This window comes from Pleurodeles waltl, chromosome 3_1 (assembly GCF_031143425.1).
Source record: "Pleurodeles waltl isolate 20211129_DDA chromosome 3_1, aPleWal1.hap1.20221129, whole genome shotgun sequence".
NCBI classification, from domain to species: Eukaryota; Metazoa; Chordata; class Amphibia; order Caudata; family Salamandridae; genus Pleurodeles; species Pleurodeles waltl.
The window spans coordinates 582,064,454-582,079,970 of NC_090440.1; the positions used below are offsets into that span (position 1 = coordinate 582,064,454).

At 40.2% G+C, this 15,517-nt stretch overlaps 1 protein-coding gene across 1 annotated transcript in view; it reads left to right on the forward strand.

Annotated features, from left to right (window-relative positions):
• MRPL21 (mitochondrial ribosomal protein L21) overlaps positions 1-15,517 on the forward strand; it is a 126,353-nt gene that overhangs the window by 10,308 nt on the left and 100,528 nt on the right. Inside the window, exon 2 of the mRNA XM_069223025.1 lies at positions 9,683-9,740. Within this exon, the coding sequence (XP_069079126.1) occupies positions 9,683-9,740 (58 nt within the window). The remainder of the gene's footprint in view (positions 1-9,682; positions 9,741-15,517) is intronic.

Below are 15,517 nucleotides of genomic sequence, written 5' to 3' on the forward strand. Positions count from 1 at the left end.
ATTAAAAAGTCCTACTTAATTTGCAAGATCTGCTGATCATATTTTCTTATCAGCTCATCAGCTTCACTCTTCAGGCGCAAAGTTAGGTCTGCCTTTAGAACTACATGCCTGTTTGTTTGTTTTTGTACATCTCTCAGCGCATCTTCCTCCACTCTGCGCTGTTTTTGCACCAATTGCAAATCCACTGCTGCTTGTCTGTCATTCTCCAATTTGCACTACATTACATGTATCTCCACATTATGGGCCTGATTACAACTTTGGAGGAGGGTGTTAATCCGTACAAATGTGACGGATATACCACCCGCCATATTACCAGTCCATTATATCCTATGGAACTCGTAATACGGTGGGCAGGATATCCGTCACATTTGGGACGGATATCCGTCACATTTGGGACGGATTAACACCCTCCTCCAAAGTTGTAATCAGGCCCTATATTCCTTCACTACTACACGTAGAATAAATAATAACTCTCTGCACGGATTTATGAGGAATTTATTTCTATTTTTAATATTCTACATTTCATTCTACATCTGATAAAATGTTTTTTTTTAGTACTGACATTCTACATTTGCATTCTGTGTAACCATTGCGAATGATGCAACATACTCAATATACTATATTGAGTGAAAGGCATTATTTGCTGTTGCAATTTTTAATCAGTTTCTCTGACTGGATCTCCGCTTATAAGGTGCACTTTTAAATACGTGTAAAAAATGCAGTTCATGCAACACGTCAGATGCTACCCCATAATAAAATAATCGGATGGTTTTTGTTAGAGAGAGAGAGTGTGAGGAATATATAACGTAGGGAGTAAGACAGAATGTAACATCTTTATATCTGAATGGTTAAACAGGACAGTCTTCAGTGACCTTACTGTAATTTATTTCCAAGACCGTGACGTCTATCCCTTTTAAGAAGGTGCCCACGTTGCCACATATACCCTAATGCATTTATTATCCTTACAATTGATTTTTTTTATTTTACTGTCTTCCTTTTGATCTGGGGTTAGTAAGAAAGCCAGATGCACCCATTCTTTTCCAAAATAAAATTGCTGAAGCTAGGGTCCTCAGCAAAATGTATCCTAATTTTTATCAGGTTCATGCACACGCTGACTCATAATAATGTTTTATCTGAGCAGCCCCTACCCCTTCTATAGCTTGGCAGTTTAATTGATGCTACCCATCTCAATAAATCAGCCAGTTCTCCATCATACATTCAGATTCAATTCTTAATTGAGGTCACTAAATATATATCAGGCTAATATACACAACATCATCGATCATATGGTAATATTGTGAAAGCATAATATACAACCTTTCTTTACTTCCACCAGCATCTAATCACACCCACAGGTACATAATTTACCTTGCATACAAAAAACGTAAACTATATTTTTGCACAAAAATGATGTAATCCAAAAATAAGGAGCCGTAGTGCCATAATATGCAAGCTTAGCTACTCTATTTATGCATCAAGTTTAATTCGTTTTCTACATGTGTCCGCTATACACCATAGCATTGCTTTAAATTAAATACATTATGCTTTCTATGAATCCAGTTCGAAATCTAGTCACCAGACCTACAAGAAAACATTATTTATAATCATCCTGAACATTTTCTGGACCTTGCTAATCAATTCAAAATGCTGATCAATCATGAGATAATCGAAACGTTCCTACAGGCTAGATCTTTTTCTTTTGACTGCTTTTAATGATTGTTGATGATCCTTGTCATATTTTGGAATGTCTTCTAGAGCTTGCATATCCGAGAAGGAGCTACTACCTAGGTGAGTTTTTGATAAGTGGGAGTATTATCAGGTATAGAACTATATTCAATCTAAAGTTTCTCCTTTGGTTGTATCACTTGAATGTGCGTTGTAAGAATGTTGGTACACTCCCATGAATCAGCTGATGTGTAATGCTTAGTGCTTTGAGACAAAAGGTTTTTACTACTCACAATCAGTAAAGAGCTTTGAGAGCTAAAGTAATGTGACTCCATCTGCATAAGTCAAGGACTTGTCTGGCTGCTCTATTCTGGATTCTTTGAAGTTTGCCAATTAGTTTTCTAGGATGTCAAGTGTAAAGTCCATTTGTATGGTCCATCAGAGATATCACTAAGGCCAAAGATGCCCGTACGGACGGTCTCAAAGCTCCTGCAGGTGATGGCCTATTTTCTACAAAACTATCCATAGAATGGGATTTGGGGTAGCCTTTGTTCATGACGGACAGATTTTGTATCGATCTCAACTCTCTCTTCCTTATTCGATGGCTTTCCCTCCCTATCCTTGTATATTTCTTCCTTATTACCAGCAGAGATGCTGAGCAAAGTCTAGTTGTGGGTTTGTTGTGTTGCTTCAGTATGGTGAGGAGACATTTTACTGGGTTTGGGTGTGTCGAGGAGGTAGAAGTATTGGGAGTGCTCTTAGAGGATTGGTTAGAGATTTGATTAAAATGTCCTTAGGGGGTGAAAAGGTATGCGAAAAACAAATTGCAAAGTAGAAGGAATGAAAATAGGGTAGAGTTAACTGTCAGTTGCATGCTTGGGGGTTGTGCAGTTTTTCATCTCAGTTTACAGTCCGGATCTACTCTTTGACAATATATGTTTTGATTAGGGGCACTAGTTATTGGATGATGATCGTCTGTGCTTCGGAGATTTGTTGAACAAGTTGAGGGGGAAGGTAGAGACAGGCAGAGGAGTGGTGTTGGATGAGATGAGGCACATTATGCTGTAAGACGGGTGGTCGGTAGGAATATGTTGTGTCAAAGTCATTATCTTTTTTCTGCACACTAATGAGATAAATGGGTAAATTTTGGGGGAAAGCCACAGTTTTCTCAATATTTTAAAGGTCTAACACTAGTTCAAGCTGCCTCTTCAAGGGAATTGACAACATTCACTACCCTGAAAGAAGAGTTTCAGATTAGAAGAATGCTTTTGGGTCTGGTGTCGGCATCATCTATTTTCCAGCTTGTCATGACTCATATGATAAAGGAAAGAAAGGATATAGGGTTTTTTCAGGATTACACTTTAGTTTTTGGGAAAAGGAGGTGCACAATGTATGATTGGAAGAGTTCCTTGAAACATTTACTTCATGAGATCTCAGCTGAAGGGAAAAAACTTTTATGAGGGTGTCGGTAAAGCCGCACATACTCCAAAGAAAAGGTATTGCTATTTTTTGCTTTATAAGAATATTTTTCATTGTTAGTGGATGGGTTTGTTAAGAAAATGCAGAAATGCATAGATCATTATAAAAAAAGAACAAGTTCCAGCTTATTGTCGAACACTTCTTATCTCAGATAAGGGATTTTCCAAGGCTTTTCCTTTTACCAGCACTCTTCAACCTATATATTCAAACCCTGGTAAACCTAACTGAAAATTATTCTACACTGACAATCCTTAAATATATGTGAAAATCTTATTCAGCAGGGAGGTAATTCAAACTTGCATGAATATCTACAAACCTTTCCCAAAGGTATAGCTTGTAGGACAGATGGATTTGTGGTGCCTGTCTGGTAGCCAACATGATATTAGGAGCTAAGACTCTCTACGACTAAAAGTGCCAGCATTTAGGAAAGAAAAACTATGATATATGTATTCTGTGAAGTAATTACAGCCCTAAATCAATCCTTTACCTACTTTGAAGGTTCCTAAACGAGACAAATCCCTTTCTGTTCCACTCCCACTTTACCCCATAATGGACCCTATGTCCCAACATATCCTGAGGAGCATTCCTATCTCCCCTTTACTGCTTTTAATGTATATTGTTCTTACCAGACATTCTAGAAATTATTTCTTGAAGCACCTCTCCACGTAACCATTGATTCTATTTACCAATGTAAAGTGCTCCAACACATAGGGCCTCATTATGAGTTTGGCAGTCCGAGGAAGGTCTGACCGTTGCACTCTTGGCCGTCCGACCGCCAGATTATGATCCTGGTGGTCAGACTGCCAGGAAACTGCCACCACCTCTGGGATCACGGACCCCAATTGGTTGGCGGCTATCGAAGTTGTTGTCAGACACGACAGTGCCGATGGGGGCACTGCAGTGCTGATCACGTCTTCACTTTCCGGCAGCCTTTCCATGGCGGTTGCACCTCCGTGAAAAGGCTGGCGGAAAGCCAATGCTGGGGGCTAGAGGTGGGCCCCTACACTGCCCATGACCATGTCGTGGGCTTGGGACGCACACTGTTTGCTATGCAGACAGGGCACATTCCGAGGGTGCTGGTGTGTGATGCCATTGGCCTCGACTCGCTAAGGGACCCGAGGCCAATGCCACCACTCTGTTTCTACCGGGCTGACCGGCGGAAACATCGTAATATGAAATTTCTTCTGGTCAGCCTAGTGGAAACATTGTAACATGACAGAGGTTGTGAGGCTGCCGGCTTGACATCGGCCTCCTCCCTGTGATTTTGGCAGTCCGACCATTGGACTGCCAAATTCATAATGAGGCCCATAGTCACTTTTGGTTTTGCAATATATATAACTGCTAAATAAAACATATGTGGCAATCAAGTGGTATTTATGTGCCAAACTGAATTTTACACTATTCTGGATAGCATAATTATGGCACTGACCCTCCATAATTTTACATTAGGTTCCCAAACTACTATTACTACTGATGCAAGCAACTATGGGTCAAGTGCTACAATAGCACAGATTACAGAAGCAGGAAATGTGTGGTTGGGCTTGCATTGATAATTTTTTGAGGTCCAGAAGTCAGGTATTCATTCCTAGTGAAAAAAGCTTTAGCAGTTTTCTGAGCTGTCATTAAGTTTTGAACATATATGGATTTGGCTATGGTATCAAAGCATATGTTTGGATGAGGCTTGAGTCTGCATGTCCCGCCCTTTGATGTAGTTTATTTGCTAAGACAGCAGAAAGATGGTCCAGACTGTCTCTTACCTTTTACTGTCCTGCAAGCTGAAGATGATGTGGCAGATAAAAAATAAGGGGTTATTGTGGTTAAGAATGCTGTCAAAAACATAACTAGAGACCTTTTTCTACCCAAAAAAGGATGTACTAAAGCACTGCAGAAGATTCTCGGCATAATGCAGTCACAAAATATAAAGAAACAAGCATTGGCAACGTAAGGAGGTCATGCCTTTGGAACCTATCGTATTTGGCAATGTCTTGTGGCCTTGCTGTACATCAGGACGAACAGATTTAAAAAGGCTAAGTGACGTGGCCACATCATTTTGTAGGAACACGCATGCTGGACTACTCATGCACACCTACAAAAATGATGCAGACAGATCCACGTTGGATTGATAAATAAAAAAAGAAATAGAACTAGGACAAAAGTAAATTGCTGCCTGGTCCACAAAAAATGGAATTGCTGCCTAGTCCACAAAAAAGGAAGAAAAGACTGTGGATGTAGATGGCAACAAGGAGCGAGTGAGTGGGATAAGATAGCAACTGGGAGTAGGCAAGTGGGAGGAGGGAGAAGCACACAAGCAAGAGAGGTAGAGAGCTGGAAAATACATGCACTGTCATAACGTGCTTAACGAATAAGAAAAAAGTAGTGCATGAAAAGTGAGCATTGGAAGTACACACGTAAAGAGCCTAAGCTCCAGAGGAAAGAGAAACTCAAGAAGAGGAAGGAAAGACTACACAAGCTAACAAATAAAAAGCAAGCAACTGGGCTAACTAATGGTACACAAAGGGCAGTCTCCAAGCTTATGTAGGAGGACAGTAGGGCAGTTTACGCTGCCTGGTAGGCAAGAGCTAAAGAGGAGTATGGGGTGCATGGTAATTGATAAGAATATTATTGTTTCTTTGGTCCACCTGGATGAATGTTCCTTTAGCTCTAAATTTCTACCATTAAATATGTTTTCATCAAACACATGGTGCCCTCTTATACTACTATTCTGCCATACCTCTGGGAAACTTTCTTGAGCTCTTTTTAGGTCTTGTCTGAATAGAGTGCATGCGCTGTCAGCAAAATCTGTTGCTAACAAAAAAAAAATCTTAGAACCGGTTTAGAGCCTGCCCCTTATTTACTATTACTTAACCTTGGTTAGCTCCAACCTCACTCTTGTTACCTTGTTTCTTGTTGGTCAGAACCTCCTCCTCACCTACACTTCCTCCTGGGGCGTTGTGTGTCCCTGCTGTGGTTTATTGACCAAGTACAGCTTTCTGTTGGTAGCTAATATCCTTCCACTGCTGCAGACTCTTACAGGTACTTTACTTTTTTACATGCACTCTTATGGAGTGCATGTCTCAGCAGTCCCTCCCCTTAACCCGGCCCTCCTCCTGCTGTTGCTACTCCCTCCCTCGTGTTGCTTTCCCCTGCCCTCATCCCGCCGTCCACTCTTTCTTTACCATCACCCCCACCCTCCTCCTGCTGTCCTCTGCTTCTTTCCTGCCAGAGTGCCCTCCTCACACTGTCCGTTTCCTCTTTCAGCTGCCCACCCTCCCCCAGCTGTCCACTTCTGCTTGCTTTATCTTCTCCTGCCCTCTTCCAACTGTCCGTGATTGCTTTCCCATCCCGCCCCAGCTCTCCCTCCGCCCAGGCTTGTGATTTCTTTCCTTCTTCTTGACACCACCCTTGTTACGTGCCCCACCTTGCATTGTTTTTACAAATATCGCACAACACGTAACAAATCGTGTTATGATGATACCTTAAGTGCTTTTTGAGTTTTTTTTTTAACCTTATGGAGTGGTAAAGGTCTGTGCAACTCTTGCACGTTTACCCATCAGGGCACAGCGATAAACAATATACCATGGAACACGTGCTGATGGATGTCTGGTCCTCAATGCAGGTAATGATTATTGTGTGTCATATGGAGAGAGGAGTGTGAGTCAGTGATGACAATTAATGCTGGTGGGGTAATCAAGAATGAAACGGTGATGCAAAGGTATGGAGAGAAATAGCTGGAGCAGGTGGAATAATGTACTGTTCAAGCCGGCAGTTTTCCTCTTGACTATATTTGTATGTGGGAATAATAAACATTTTGATTATTTTGAGCGCATCATGACTAGGGTATTGTAGGAAAGGTGTCTTAAAATGAGCGGAGAGGTCGAAAATTGGATCGACAATGAGTGGAAAAATAGATTAATAACCTATACAGCACCATTTGCTGATCTGGAAGGTTCAGGCAAAGTGTGATAAATACCAGTCTTGGGTTTCCTTAGGCCTATATTCAGCCTGGGGGAGGAATGTGGTGTAACATCCAGAGCTGCACCCTTTGTTACTGGGTCTCCAGGTTCAGGTCCTGACATCAGCCAAACTTCCTGTGATTCTGGGCAAACCACTTACTCTCCCTTACTTAAATACCTTGTGGAAATGTAGGCTCACGTAAAGTGCTCTAATACCCTTGGGTCCAATTCATGCTTCATAAATCTGCAAATAAAATCGAATTTGCCATAAGAGATTAGAGTTAAATGGATTATGGTTGAACACTTATCAAAATGTATAATTACATTTTTGCATGATCCAGCAACATCATGTACTGTCCAGGCCTTTAGTAAAATCATGTCAATTGGACGTTTATGTGCTGAGGTGGTTGCGGATAACATGGTGGGGAAAGTCACAAAACATCTTAAATGAACGTGGGATCTGAAAAATATCCAAGGGTTTCACCCATTCTGTGTCTGTTGGAAAATGCATTGATACATAAGGGCCTTGTTACAAATGAAATGCTCTTTAATGAAGTATTATGTAATAGGATTGCCTCATTTGAGGAATCTAAACATTTTTATATTAGCAATGTAAGGTATGAATGTACGTTATTGTGTATTCACTGATGTGACACAGTATGTTGTGTATTATATTATTTGTGGATTTTATTTTTTGTTTTACTTCTATTCACAAGCAGTAGATGTACATTTGTATATGCTTTAAATTAATAAACTAAAATCTAAGTATTTATTAAGTGAGTATAGGTAGTACTGCACAGTAAATCAGAAAACATAAGTTGCATACTGCCTCACGAGAAGCAGAACAGCAAATTATACAACTTTGTTGGTGACCTACGTGGCTATAACTGATAAAGTTTTGCACCTTACTCAGACAGTAACAGCTGTAGGGTAGCATGAGTAAGAAAGGTCGAAGCCTTGCTAATGACTTCTTGGGGACATTCTGAAAGTTTTACTGGAAATGCATTCTGCACATTGCTTACCATTGGCATTGTGCTTTTAACTCACAGTTGCTTGCTTTCTATTTGCTGGATTTGTTTTAGGCTGTCCAGCTTGAGTTGGTCCCTCCTATGGAGCATAGCTTATTTACTGTATTCTTCCACAAGTGCTCACTTTCTGTAAACAGGCCTTAAAATCTTGTTCTTGTCACGTTTGCTGTGCTTTCAAAGACAGTGGTCAAATGTCAGGTTCTGTCTTCTGGAGGGAGGTTGGTGTTTACTTTTCTTTCTCTGACTTTAAAGTGAGAAGATTTATGCTGTGAAAGGAAATGCTTTTTTTCTAGCACACAACAAAATTGTCTGTAAATGAACTGTGCAAATAATTGGCAATGTATCAGAATTACAAAAATCACAAATGAAGCACATTTTTTTTATAAATCTGAAGGGTGGTGTAAGTAAATATTTGAAACGGTCAAAACTAGTCCATACACTAAGTGATGACATTTCCACACATTATTGTTTGTGCGCTGTATACCTTTATTAGTAAAACTATGTCTGTGCAAATGTGCTGTATATTTTATTTGAAAATGTGTTGTCTGTAATGGCAGTGTGCTACCACGCCATGCATACTCTGCACTGCACCACTCCGCTCTACACCACCCCACTCCAATATACAGCACTCTACGCCACTCACCTATACACCAGTACTACTCTGAAACGCCACTCTATTCTGTGACGCATCACTGTACCCTATGACATGCCACTCTACTGTAAGCCCCCCCAGTCTATACCCCTGCACTCTACGCAATGATACTCTACATCCCTCCACTCTAGGACACTCAACTCCATGCCACTCCACTCTGGGACTTTACTCTACTCTGTGTTACACCACTCTATAACACTTTACTCCACTTTATAGTACTCTGCTCCATAAACTGTTACTCCACCATGCACAACTTCCTTTTTGCCACTTTACTTGTCTCTATACTGTGACACACTAATCCACTCTACAGCACCCCACTCTGCTCCACTCTATGCCCTCCACTTTACACCACTTCACTCTACTCCACTCCACTCGCCGACATGCTATGTCACTCCACAGTATTCCACTCTGTGCCCCGGCACTCCACTCTACAACATGCCACTGCAATCTAAGCCATGCCATTCTACCACACTCTACGCCACTCCACTGTACAACACTCTATGCCAATGCACTCTACTCTACACCCTACCACTCTATGCCCCTCCACTCAACACCCTTCCACACTATTCCACTCAACTCTACTTCCTCCACAACCCTCTACAGCACTCCAGTTTATGCAACTCTGACACACCACCCACTCCATGCGAGACTACGCCACCCTGTGCCATATCACTCCCCTCAACACCACTAACATTTAGCTTTTCTGAACAGCAACCATGCTGGTTTACAACATGGCTGAGACACATTGCCAAAACCAATAGCTGTTTCATAGGCGATACCTATTGGCCTTGCCAGTGCTTGTTTGTGTTTGGTTTCTGTTTGACAGATTTTCTGTGTATGTTACACAGCATTACTTTTGCTGTCTGGTGCGCGTTTTTAACAGGCTTCCTTTTTTTCTTCCCCAGAATACGCAACATCTACAGTTCAAAGTCGGCGTTTACAGAGCACATCACTAGATCCAGGGTAATGTGAAGCTATGTTTTGTTGTTAGTCACTGTGCTGAACCTTAAAATTCCACTGCAAAATGGCAACTACCAAGTAGCAGTTTTTTCCTTTAAGCCTCCCTCACTTCTTACTGCTGTTTTATGAAATGTGATGGAAATTCATGATTTCTGAAACGTTAATCCACTGATCAATACTGATCTTCACACTTGTGTTAACCCGTAGATTCTTGTTCATTCCTCACTATGCCGACCCAAGGTTTATGTGACATTGTTTATGTGACATTGTTTCTTAACTTGTGTGTACAGCGATGGCATGTGTGAATATTAAGGATTCAGTGGAATAGGCTAAATAAATATTATCCACAGAATGGTTTTAGGAAATGCATTTTTAGTAAAACATTCTTAAGTAGTCCAAGCGACACCTAGCAGACATTTGGTTGGGTCAAACAACAACATTGATTAGATAATTATGCATTAATTTTACCAGTCTTGCACCAATAATACACTTTTAGTGTAGAAAATGTTTTTTTTATTTTTTGTTTTTTTTACTTCTTCTCTTCAGAGGTGTGGCAGTACTATTAGAGCAAGATAACATATTTTCTAGGTTCTGTCCTTTGATATTTTTCACACATACAAATATTGTGACTATACTCCAGACAGTATTTTCCCAATAATTCTTCCAAAAGAAGTGAATAAACCATTACCTTGATGTAGGCCTTTGTATTTAGAGATGTTTTATTATTAAAAGACAACTCTGTAGGTGGGATTTCATTCACAATGTATTATTGGTTCAAATAAATGCTGTGCCCCTACCCATGTTGTTGTGAATTGAATCACCTCCCAGGCTGAGAGACAAATGCATTTTGTGCCATCCCACATGAGCAGATTATTTTGCCTACAATAAAGGTGCTCTTTCCTGCACACGTATTGGGTTCCCCTTGAGAGTAACAAACAGTGCAATCTTGCTATTGCCACTGGAGAGTAACAAAGAGGATGATATTGCTCATTGTGCACTCTTATGTGACTTGCGTAGTTAAAGTGCCTGATAGAGGCTCCTTTGCAGTCATTATTAAGATGTACAGGGATTAAGAGGTACCAATACATGCTCATCTTCCACCTTTCTTGTTAAGAAAAAGGCTGACCTATAAGCAGCTCATTATTGAGCTTAAATGTACTTACTAAGTTAGAAAATGAGGTAAGGAGATATATATTGCCCCTGAATCATGAATAGAGTAAAATGTATTTCCCAAAAAACATAGTAAGAAATTTAAGATGAAGTGTAAAACTTTGATGAAAGCAGTTTTCTGTAGAACCAGCTTGTTAATAAGTGCGTTATGGAAACCTATCTTAAATAGTTTTCACACCCTACAACCTTGTCATCTGCTTTGGTTTCTTTAGGTAAATGTGTCCAATAGGCCTACTAGAAATGCCTATCTCAGCCCCCTTCCCTTGTGCTTGGAAGTCTTTACCTGTGATGCTAGATGAATAAATGCCTCGAAACCCACTGCCTGGAAGCTGTCCTTCCTTCATTAAATAATCCTCTGTATTCTTACTCTAAACCTCTCATTTCCCATCTCCTAGTTGTCTAGCACTATATGTTTTCAAGATGGTTCTCATGTTCACAATAATTTAATGATCAGAAACAGCAAAGCTTAGCCAAATTCCCTGGTTGCGATCTTAGTTAGTTGCACTGCCTTTTTTGTGCATTTCTTGTCATTTGAATTGTTATTTGTACTAAACATATACATCTATGTTCTGTATTGCTTCCATTAGAAGGCTTTATCATGAATAACTGGATTGAAATCCAGTTGTTTACTGCTGTGATGTAACAACAGTCAGAGGTGTATCTTTGGGGGGTATTTGGGGTGGAACGCCCCACCCAGCAAATTTTCAGTCACAGCATGGCCCACAGAAACAGTTGGGTATGATCTAAGGTTGCCACCAAGAGAAAAATACTGGCCATATGTTTATATTTTATGATTCTACATAAGACCGGACATTATACCTAAGTAGCACTTTATATGAAATCATGTTTATTCGTTTGTTACCAAAACGTTTCTATCTTTGTTTACTTTAATTATTATCCAGGGGCCATTACGGTCGATCCAGAACACTTTTTAAAGTGTTCTTCTTACGTTTACTGTTTAAAGTATGTGCTGATAAGGGGATAAATGTTGTGCTTATATACATATTGTATTAATTAGCTATTGGCATGTGACATGGAATGTTGGGGTTGTCATGACATGTACAAGGTTTCCACTGTCCTGCTTTCCAGTAGAGAACTGCAGAGGCAGTGGAGCCAAGCAGACCTGTTTCCTGCATTTACTTGAGCCAATAATACAGAGTTATTTATGCATGCAGTCCGTGAGAGTTTATGTGAGTGAAACATCCAGCGTAACAAATTGGCGACGAGGATGGCAAGAATAAGTCTAGGAGCGACTCACATTTGCTGAACCTCGGTAAACGACAAATATTGATTGTACTATCTATAATCTTCTACAAAGGAAATGGAATATGGAATAGATAGCAGAGTGAAGACAGCTGTTGGAGAGAGCCAGAGGGTCATTTGAAAGTAATTGGAAGAACCAGATTAGGTTTGTGTTTTCAGGCAAGTTTCTTGTTGGAGAAAAAGAAAACCTTGCGAGCCAAAACAACTGTCGCATTTTGGAGTTTATGTGCTAGAAGAAAGACGTGGCTGCATAAAGACCTGATTTGCTGTCGTGGGGAAGAATAAACAGAGTTACCTGGAAGGAGTCTTTTGTAATCCAGAGATCGCATCATTTAGGCTGCGTCAACACTCTAAGATGCTGCATCAAGTAGGCGGTATCAGCGTGGACGTTGTGTTCATCGTCATAACGCAATGAGTCACGCAGCGTGGCCCTGCGTGTGACACACCTTGGAAACCTGCAGCACACAAGGAAGCTCATCAAGATCTGAGCTTTACCTCAGGAAACAATTGTGCCAAGATGTATTTCAGATATCTTTATTACATCAAAGCAACTTCAATAATCATATCGACATCCACCGGGAAAGTCCGTCGCACTTCACCTCTCCTTCTTCTCCTCCGACTTCCTCAACCGTCTCTCTCGGAATCCTCTCGTCATCGCATTCCACTCCATCTCGCTTCCCCAAAGAACCATATGACATCATAGTATACATGAAGCCATAACACATCTTCCCCCTTACAATTCACAAAATATAACAAAATAATATTGCATAAAACTATAATACAATCTAAATACATATCGGAATGTTTAAGACGATTAATTCAACATTGTATCAATTAAGGGAACAAAACATAACCCAAACAAAAAACAATTAATTTTCTAATTATATACACAACAAAATATGACTTTCAAAATTTACTTCACAAAGTCTGATAGGTGCTTTGGAAAAATTCTGTTCCTCACACTCCTTCTTAGCTTCTCACTCATCTCTGAATCAGGTACTGTGTTACTCAATTCCTTCCCATTAGAACACTTGGCTAAGCGAGACATACTCCAAACTTCACCATCCTCAAGTACCACAACATTTTTCCTTATTTCAACAATTTTCTTTGGCCCTATAAATTTGGAAACACCTTTATTACACCATACTGGTTTTTTTATAAACACCAAATCCCCTTTAGACCAATCCCTCTGTTTTACACACTTCCTCTCATCAAACCTTTTCTTGTACCTATTTTGATTCTCAATTACTCTGGCACGAACAGATTTAGAAATAAGTGACTCTTTCAGATTTTGTAATCCAGAATGCAACCAAGAAGGATTCAATTTGGAACCCGCCAATCTACCCTTCAAAATTCGAAAAGGAGACATTCCTGTGATAACATTAGGTGCATTCCTATGAGCCCATAACTTCTCTCTCAGAACCGCTTTCAAACTTATCCTATGTTCAAAGGCCACCTGAGCACTCGCTCTCACTAACTGATTCATCTTTTCCACTAAACCATTTGCTTGTGGAGCATATAACGCAGTTCGATGATGGGAAATTGCCAAATTATTAAGAAAATTCCTCATTTCCAAAGAAGTGAATTGTACACCATTATCCGTAATAACCACCTTGGGGATACCTTCACATGCAAATACATCAGTTAAAAACTCAATCACATTTCTTGTGGTGATGGAACTCACACAACTAGCAGTAACCCATTTGGAAGTGTAATCAACAAGAACAATTACAAATTTCTCACCAGGAGGTAATAGCTCAAAAGGTCCAACCAAGTCTAAACCTAACTTGACCCATGGCACCTCTGGAACAGATATCGGAGACAAAGGAGCAGTTCGCACTATTTTAGATTTGTCATTACTGGCACATTGGAAACACTCCTTTACCACAGCTTCAACTTGTTTGTCCAATCCCGGCCACCAATAACGTTCCCTAATACTAGATTTGGTAAGATTTCTACCCAAATGTCCATCATGAGCCAAGTTGATCAATTTTTTATACAATCCCGCAGGTGGAACTAATCTATCTCCTCTATACAGGTTACCTTCTATAATACTAAGTTCATCTTTAACACACCAGAACGCTCCAACATCAATTAAACATTCCTTCAAACACGGCCACCCATGCACCACAAAATTCATAACTGAACTGCAGACAATATCTTTATCACATTCTTCACTCCATTCTCCTACACCAAAAGCAGTTTCTTTAACCCACAAAATAGGAGGATGCTCAATCATGCCTGGATCCAAAACCGACAATCTAGAAAGGAAATCCGCAGGAATATTCTTCTTCCCCGGATAATATTCCAATGAAAAATTAAAATCCCACAAACTTTCAACCCAACGTTTAATCCTAGGTGTGGTGTTCTCATTATTTCTACATGCAAACAATTGTACCAAAGGTCTATGGTCACTTCTGAGAGTAAAAGGTAAACCCCACAAATAGAACTTGAAATGGGTTATTGCCCAAGTACAAGCCAATGCTTCACGCTCAATTACTGAATATCGTTCTTCTGCTCCTTTAAGTGAACGGGAAGCAAATGCTACCACTCTCTCCTCACCATCAACTAATTGAGAAAGTACGGCACCCAAACCCTTCAAACTAGCATCCGTAGACAAAATGGTCTTGCGTTTGACATCAAAGTGACCTAAAGTGGGCATTTTACCAATGTCATTTTTCACTGATTTAAATGCTTCATCACACTCTGAAGACCACTCAAAACGCACTCCTTTCTTTAAAATTACTCTTAAAGGTTGAATTACACTTGCAAAGTTTCTAACAAACTTCGAGTAGTATTCAGCAAGCCCAAGGAACGATCTTACTTGATCCTTATCAGTAGGTGTTGGCGCAACCAGAATTGATCTGGCCAATTCCAATTTGGGTTTTATGCCATCCCCAGAAATAGTGTGTCCAAGAAATGAGACAGAATTTACTCTAAATATGCACTTTTCCCTCTTCAACGTCAACCCATTATTTTTTAGTCTCTCTAATACAGATCTTAGAACCTCATCATGTTTCGCTGTGTCTTCACCATACACCAAAATATCATCTTGAAAAAACAAGATTGAATCGAAACCTTTAAGTACTTCTCTCATAACCCTCTGGAAACAAGCCGCAGCTGAGGCTAGCCCAAACGGCATCCTGAGAAATCTGAACGCACCCAAAGGAGTAACAAAAGAGGTAAGGTGTCTTGACTCCTCATGAAGCATGACTTGATGATATGCTGCTGATAAGTCCATAACACTGAATACTTTGGCATTAGTCAGCATGGTCAACGTCTCACTAATATTTGGTAAAGGTTGACGGTCTACCCATATAGACTGATTAAGGCCCCTGAGGTCAACA